Raw genomic sequence first — 8,524 nt, forward strand, 5'->3', positions numbered from 1 at the left:
CCGCGCGGGCCGTGTGCGGTTGCAGCCAAGTTGGACCGGGGCCAATGTTGGGCGTAACAAAGTGGCTTCTCATTTCTCTATCCGTTCCACAAAAGTCATCCGTTTTCAAAAAAAATTCTTTAAGAAACGGTGTTATTAATTCTGAGATAGCAACGCCAGCATAGTTAAGTTCACTGAAAAACAAATGCTATTTTAAGTGTGCACCGATAGATTTAAACCAACTCTTAGGAACTGCTGTTGTTTGGGAACACATACGCGCAACAAGTTTAAATAATGCTGTCAATTTGTGACATAAAAGAAGGATGCTATTTTTTTCGAAATGTCTCCTTAACGTAAGGCTCATTGGTTGGTTCCCTTACTCCTTAGGAATGCTGAAAATTCTATTGTCAATCCTATTAATTGAAAAAAAAACTATTGTCACTCTCAGTCCCTAAGCATTATCATCGATTTCTCAGGAGGCCCTTGATGTTCACAAGCTTAAGGTGGGCAAGAAGCTACCAGCGTTGTCCCATGTACAAAGACGGTCCAAGGCAGGGGTGGACCCAACATTTGCAAGGTGGGTATTCGAAATTTCAAATGGTGTAAAATTTATTTTAACAGCTCAACCCCTGCCCCATACTATATATTAAAGCACATAATGGAGTGTCCACAATATATATTGTTTATAACTTGAATTTGTTCAACATAGAATACTAACATATAGATAACAGAATACTAAATGATCAACATATCATAGTGAAAACATCTGAAATAAATAGAGGATAAATTCTAAAACAACAAATGATATTGATAAGAATACTTACAAATTATAAGATAACTTTACGATCCTTCGTGGCTTGAAAATACTTGATGATATCCTCATCATTCGCTTGCAAGAAGAATTCCCTTTTGATGAACGTGACCAAACAATTATTCAAAAATTTCTGCCCCATCTTGCTTCTTAGCTTGTTTTTTATAGTATTTATTGCAGAAAAGATCCTCTCAATACCAGCAGTTGCATTAGGAAGAACTAGCACCAACTTGAAAAGTTTATACACAGTATCATACCGAACTATCTTATTTATTTTAACTAGCATCATAGACTACATTGTTGCAAATTTATCATTAATTTCGTAAATTGCAATGATAATTTTCACAAAATATGGATGAATTTTTCACAAACCAATCAAGATTAAGGGCTCGGTTGCCCTTGCCCCTTGCCGCCGCTGCCGCCCACTGCCGCCTACCGCCGCCGCTGCTGCCGCTCTGCCCGCAGTGCTGCTGCCCCGCCGCCCACGGCCGCCGCCGCCGCTGCCGCCGCCACCTAGGGTTGCGGCCTGGGGGAGATGTGCGTGTGCAGTGTCACCCGTGTGTGGACGTTGGGCCGGAGGTGGGGGAACGGGATGGGGCAATGGATTGCGAGTGGGGTGGCCGGTGGGGGCTCGTGGGCCGCGAGGGGGAGGGGAGGGGAACATGGGCCGTTCGGTGGGGAGAGAAAATTGGGCTATTTTCGAGCCCGTTATCATATTTCTTGTTCATTTTTTATTTTTTTCAGAAATACTACATATATAAAATTGTTTGTCAAAAATAATGGCTATTCAACTGAAAACCCTTGATTCAAGGTGGGCCCGCCCCTATTCCAAGGTACTTGTTTACTTTGCAGGTTGTACTTCCTGGAGTTTCATTTTTGCTAACAGGATAAACTGCATACCTAGCATGTAGCATCTATGGGATACGGGGCCATATGTTGTTAGGTTGTGCATCCACGATTTTCTTTTTTTTATTGGGGTTGATCAGGAAAATCCAAACCACAAATTCAAACATTGTGTTTGGTTTCTTCTATATATGCCTACAAACGTAATGAAAATTCTACGGTACTTGCGAAATGAAGGGTGAAGCTAAGAGCTTGATGGGTTGTTGCGGAATATGAAGGGTGAAGCTAAGAGGCGCAAGGTCTGCGAGAACTTGTTTGTAATGTCTGTTGTGTGATTTCCGGAGTTTCATTTTGAGAAACATACAACAGTTAGGCTGTTCTTCCTCAAAGCATATCATGTATGAAGCCTAATCGAAATGTGAACAATTTTGAGCACTTATGTACGTTTTATTCTATGTGACTAAAATCTAAAAAAAAGTTTTAAATAAATTTGCACACGGGTAGCAAAAGCTTAACTGCACACAAGCTTTGGCTTATGAAGACTTCCTAAATATCATTGTTAATACCAACTATAGAGTAATCCCAGTTTTGTCAGTAGAAAAACTCACAAATCTATACCTATTTCTAAAGCATGTCGTTTTCATCTAAATTTTTAATTTGATCCATCTTGTGTCATTGATAGGTGTGCCTTAGTCCATCCCGTATGCAAATCGGATCAGTCCTCCGTCCACGACTCGTTCACGTAGATTCCTACAAATTAACGCAATGAAACTATACATACCCGATACTTATATGAAATTTGTCTATAGCAACGTATGAACATGTTGGCCTAGTGAATATTATTAAAATAAGTAATGGTTCCTTGGTCCGTCAATTATAGTCCTATGTTGAGTTAAAGGACCAAAACCATTTAGAATTAATGCATGTCGAGTAAAATAGAAAAAAGATGAAGTTCTCGACCGACACGTAATATATTATTATAAAAATATTGACGGTGTATAATATATGCATTTTTATATGCTAATTAATGTATTTATATAGCTTTTAGTAGCAACGGCACGAGCATATTTGCTAGTGAAGCATAAAACCCGTGAGATGAGTTTCTAGACTTAGGCATGATCATATGTTTGACTATATTTTTTATAATAATATGGTATTTAAAATATTTATAAAAATAAACGGCAAAGTAGATGATTGTATAAATGGGCCCTTTCGGCTCATTTCGGCCCATGAGGGCCAACTGGTCTGCTATTATCCGCCCTCCACAAGGCTCCTACAACAGGTTAGGCCCAACTTGGAACTCGCAAAAACTGGCTACTAACGGGCTACGAAATCTTAATGCAAGCCCAAGAACGGCCGGAGCAGGCCAAACAATCTCGCTTCCAACAGCCGCACACAGCCCAGAAACTTTCAGATCCTTCCCCTCCACTCCCCCCACCTCCGCCGCCGCCGCCGCCCACCACCCCGCACCATCCGCTGCCGGCCGCCGCCACGAGGTGCGTCCTGATGAAGTACCACGGCGCCCGCTAGCGTTCCTACGCAACAACCCACGGCGGCGGCGACCACGCCCCCACCGTCTGGTACGCCGACAAGGACCATCGCCTCGGGACGCACGAACACAACTGCGTCGGCTGGTCCTGCTGCTGGGCGCGCCTCATCGCGGGCTAGGCGACCAGGCCTTCACGCTCCTGGAGGCGCGGGCCGGCGGTGAGCTCTTCCGCTTCGACGCGCTGGCGAGGTCCCTCGAGTCCGCCATGGGGGACACCGCTCAAGGTGGTGACCACGGGTAACTTCATGGACCTCGCGCCCACACCCAGGTCAGGCGCGATGCCGGCGTCCCCGACGAGGCGACGACCGTGAGTCCCGTGTGTCCCCTGCTCGATTCCTTGGGGAATTTTTCCTAGATGCGTGGTGGATTTTGCGGCATGTGGTGATTTGTTGGTGTCCGCAGAGACAGGGGAGTTCGCGCTGTAAGTGAGGGGGGGGGGTGGCGCTGGATATGGATAGGATCATCATCACTGCCGGCGAGGACGCCACCATTGGCATCTTACACTCGGAGGTTGGTTTAGCTCGCTGTAACATTACATGCGTGTTCTTTGCCAATAAAAAGAAAACGTTGCATGCCTGCTGAAAGAGCTGGATAAGGAATCTGGAGATGACAAGGCGATTAAGTCACTGTCAAAATCCTCAGATTGGTCCCATTTCATTACAGGCTTGCTTGAATAAATCTGCTAAGGTGATAATTGATCTAAGTGACTATCATAAATATGTTAGTGTTTTATACTGCCTTTTATGCATTTCCCTGATATTCAATGTCACCTGCCTAGCTATGGTATACAAAGAAGCTAACCCTGATCAAGACTATGTTACATAGGGACAAGTTAATGCCATTGACATCTCTCCTGCTCATGGCAACATATGTTCTTACTCCTAGTTACAGATTTTCCTATTTTTACGCATTTTCTTTCTCTTCAACATGGGTTATCTTAACTTATATTGAATTCTATAGAAAAGATCCTGTGCATTGAGCTAGAACTAACTTGGCCTCATGGCATGGTGCATTTTTCTATGACTTCACAGGCATTCTTATTTGTACATAATATTTTCTTAACACATGTCTATTTCTTAGATTACCTGCTCATGTTCCTGCTAAATGTGCAAAATGCCTATGTGTATTCCCCAAAAAAATGTCTACGTATATTTCCCTAGAAAACTGTCTGTGTAATGATTGAGATGAAATGACCTATATATGGCTCCATATCATGGTGGTGTACTTTTTGACGAACTTGCTTCTGAATCTATAGTTATTGAAGTTTCTTGGGATCTTTGTGTAACTGTTCGATATTTCAATTGTACAGGAATCTTTGTAGATGCTTGAGAACTTTATACCCATGGCAAAGGAAATATCCTTAGATTGCAATCATAAATTCATTTTGTTATCTTTCTTGTTCGGTGTTGTATTCCTTTCTAATTTGATGATCTATATCCTCTGTTTCTTTCCACAGTTATGTTATAATATGTTGAATGCTCGGTAAATTTATACACTCATCACAAAAGATGTGTTTTCTATTTGTAGGTTTAGTGTACGCATTGATCATAAAAACCTGTGTTTTTTGTTTATTTGAACATACAAGAATCACATAATATGATGTGCTATTGTGTCTAAGAATAACAACTGATTTGGCATGATAAGCCCAAATGCTTACATGTTGTAGGTGCTCAAGAGGCACTAAAAATATAACTCAAATTCTTGCATTATCGCATCATGATGAAGTCTTACATGCAAATCCACAAGATACAGTGAAAGAACACCTAAACACAAGCAATACTGCATTTGCATTTTTCCTGCGTGGAACAGCACGACTTCCATAGGAATTGGAAGACATTCTTTATTCCCATACGGGAACTTTTAACAAACACCAATGTAAATGAAACTGCAAACAACAGTGCAAATGCTATAGTTACACGGAGGAACCAAAAGATAACTAGGTGACAGTCATAGAAGAATGGGAGGATCAGAGTTGTAATATAGCAACCAACTGCAACACACAGGATGCTGCTCTAGAGAGGAGATGATCATTCCTGGAGCAATGAGGATGTATGAATACTGTCAAGAAACTGCTGTTAACTGTAGGCGAGTTTCAAGCAGAGTAGTGGTTATATATTACCTTGTCTTGTGATCTCAATATCAACCAGTGCTGCAGTCGCTTTGGCTCAACTTTCTGCTTCAGTAATCTCAGTATCAACCACTGCTGTAGTCTTCTCGACAACTGCTTCACCTTCAGCTCCAGCATCGGGTCCGCTTGGAGCTCCGGTTGTACTCTCTGTCTCCTTATCAACTTCCTGAGCATCATCTTGTTCAATGCCATTGATGAAAAGGCTCATCATCTGGGTCATGTTGCGACGGTTAGCAACTTCTTCTCTCACCGCCTCCACGGTCATCTTGACACTGGAGCTGTTGGCATACCTCACATTATACCACAAGGCAACCTCTGTAAGGCTGCTTAAGTTTTTGATACCCGAAGGAACACTAATTGGGCTCGTTGGGCAAGCATGGAACTCCAGTTGAAGATATGTGAGCTTCGGCATCGCTCTTGATTCAAAGGTGAGCCATGGCACTGGGCAGTCGATGGAGAACCTCTGGAGCTCACGGAACCCTCCATTTTTAATCACTATAGCTTCTATGGGAATGAAGTCCAAGCCTAGTATTAGGCATTTCAGTATAGGTAAGTCTCTGAGTATCTCCAGATCACGAGCCCCTTGTTTGCAGACAATAATTTGCACGAAAGATATATACCAGAGCCCATGGAACCACTGGGGAACCCCTGCGAATCTTCCCAGTGTCACCTTGAATTTAAGGAGCTCAGGCATATCAGAAAGGGAGCCCAGGAACTCCATGGAGCAGCCGAGTCCACAGTGAATGGTCAGAGACTCCAGCCGGCTCCACCTTTTGATGGATGATAGTAATGCTTCACAGTAGTCTCCGTCGGAGGACTGGTGAAAGGACCATGTTATTGCAAGCACCTCCAGACAGTCTAGATGATCACCGAGAGCCTTGACGAAGCTTGCAGGCTGTTCGCTTAAATCAACAGTGGCTAGTATAGTTAGCGAAGAGAAACGCCGTATGTCATGTGGCAGTCTTGTTGCTGTTTCAGCGGAATTAGTCATTCCTTCACCGCCAAGGAGAAGCTCATACAAACTGTTCTGCAGCCCCAGAATTTGCTTGGGCAGTGTCAGCTGCCTTATCGGAGTGCCTCTTAGGTCCAGTCTGTGCAATCTTGTTCCCACGAACACCCCAAACGGGATCTCAGTTACCTGTGTTTTACTTGCGTCCAATACCATCAGTCTACACAGCTCGTTGATCTCTGGCGGGAGCTTGCTGACTCGAGTGTTCCTAATGCTCAGATACTCCAGAAAAAACATTTTGCTTCTGCATATCCGCAGCAGATCCTCGTCTCCAAAATTCTCCCAACCTTCGACATCCAACACCACCAGATTAACAAACTTGTCCAAGGAGACTCCAATGCTGACTACACCAGACACTGCTAGCGAACGTGTCTGGGACAGATCAATTTCTTGAAGCAGAGATGGGATGTTTGGATCATCCTGGTGGAGGGCAAGCCTCCGTGCCATCTGACCAGCTTCGTTGCCGTGGCCTGTTGATGATCCTGCCGCTAACAATAAGTTGAGCGTGGCGCTGGTGAAGACAAAACCCATCTCTGCTGATTTGGAGGCAAGGAACTGGTACTGAATGGGATTGACATTCCACTGCCAGGTCTCGGCTTCATCCAGCCGATTAGTGCGTCGTCTGGAATTTGGTGCTGCATGGGTGATCACATTCCGACTGACTAGACGGCTAAAGGTGTCATCAGGTAGATGGAAACTGCCTTTATCCCACCAGTTATTGACAAGTCGATCCTCCTCAGGTAGACGGAAACCTGCTTCGTAACACAATTTATTGACAAGTCGATCCGTCTCAAACTTGTGCCCATAAGGAAACATGATCATGGACAAATCTGGTAGGTCGATCTCATATGGAAAGTCATAAGTTGTGCCCATAGGGAGGAGGCCACCTCCCTCCTCGGCCGCTTGCGGTGGCAGCCCATGGCGAGAGGTAGCTTGAAGAAGATGCCTATACCTGCGGGGATCTTCAGCCAGGCGATAAAATAATATCGCTGCATCCGCCAGCAGCTCATATGGATATCGATGGCTAATGCAGCGGAAGAACCGCGAGGCTCTTCGCAGCAGGGTGTTGTCACGTTGGAGATCAGTTTGGTCGATGACACGGGAGAGACGATCCGACGCAATGCCAGTTAAAGATTGCAGCCATTCCGTCATCTCCTCGTCGACATGCTGCGGGCTCAGTGCCGTCAAATCCGCGACGATGTATCTGAGCTCCTTCTCTAGGAAGTCCACGCAGCGAAGCTTAATAAGGTCGCCCGTGCCGCGGCCCGGACGAGCAGCTTCCATCATCTCAGAGCACCTCGCGCGGCCGGCCCCTAGAGAACCTATAGCTTCCTCGATCAGCTCCCTCTTCCATTCCCTGCTCTCGTCCACAGTGGAATCTACATCGTGCTGTCGCTCGGGAGCAGCAGGCGCGACCGTGTCTGCCTCCTCCTTTCCCTGCTGCTCCTCCTCCTCCTCGGAAGATGCAGGAGCCATGTATGCCCCCACGCACGCACAGTCCTCCTGCGAGGAATAAAATTAAAGGTCAAACGCGAGAATTAGTTAGTTGGCATGTATTTCTCCCAGAAGAACGCACGAGGGACTGGATTCATCCTCGATCAAGAACACATATGCATGCATGTAGCGGTCGTGTGAAAATGATCGACTTACTTGATCCGGTGCTGATGATATGATCTGTTGGGACAGGGGAAACAAGTTCTCCAACACGTTCGTCGTCCTCTCCTCAGTATGATGCTGCTGCTGCTGCCGGCGGATGATTGTTTACTTGTGAAAACTAGCCTTGGCTTCCCTTTCTTCTTCTTTTTATCCCCACAGCTACTGCTCAAACTTCTACTTGGCGAATATGTAGAGGGAGCGGAGCAAAATTCAAGAATCAAAAGGTTGGGAAGAGATGGAGCCGCCGACCCATGTTACCCTTCCTGAATAGACAGCCTGGTGGATTCACTTCCTAGATATTTTTAGTCGCGACATGGCTTGGTACATAAACAATGTCGCAAGTTGGCTGCTTCGTACTCTTATTATATGAGCAGGAACAAATGCATAACCCCCAACTATTAGAGCCGGACTACTTTACCCCCAAACCTTCACAAAACTGTCTACTTAACCCCCTATCTGGTTTTGTGCAGTGGCTTCTAGCTACGTGGCGTACTGAGCTGGACACATACTATAAGTGGACCTCATGACACGTGGGACTCCCACGTAAGG

At 45.1% G+C, this 8,524-nt stretch overlaps 1 protein-coding gene across 2 annotated transcripts; it reads right to left on the reverse strand.

Moving 5' to 3' along the window:
* Positions 1–4,863: 4,863 nt before the first annotated feature.
* LOC112902747 lies at positions 4,864–8,254 on the reverse strand. 2 transcript variants are annotated; one of them, XM_025971912.1, is made up of 3 exons: positions 7,970–8,254; positions 5,302–7,822; positions 4,864–5,215 (listed from the first exon to the last, which is right to left on the reverse strand). In XM_025971912.1, the coding sequence occupies exon 2, from the start codon at positions 7,793–7,795 to the stop codon at positions 5,348–5,350; it is 2,448 nt and encodes an 815-aa protein (XP_025827697.1). In that variant the 5' UTR covers positions 7,796–7,822; positions 7,970–8,254; the 3' UTR covers positions 4,864–5,215; positions 5,302–5,347. The 2 variants fall into 2 exon arrangements, with proteins under 2 accessions (XP_025827697.1, XP_025827696.1); XM_025971911.1 differs by having other exon boundaries at positions 4,864–7,822.
* Between the last annotated feature and the right edge of the window lie 270 nt (positions 8,255–8,524).

Source organism: Panicum hallii, chromosome 8 (assembly GCF_002211085.1).
Source record: "Panicum hallii strain FIL2 chromosome 8, PHallii_v3.1, whole genome shotgun sequence".
Lineage (NCBI taxonomy): Eukaryota > Viridiplantae > Streptophyta > Magnoliopsida > Poales > Poaceae > Panicum > Panicum hallii.

Excerpts from the sequence above, each read along its gene's own strand:
- LOC112902747 (XM_025971912.1), bottom strand. The coding sequence starts at position 7,795 with ATGGCTCCTGCATCTTCCGAGGAGGAGGAGGAGCAGCAGGGAAAGGAG.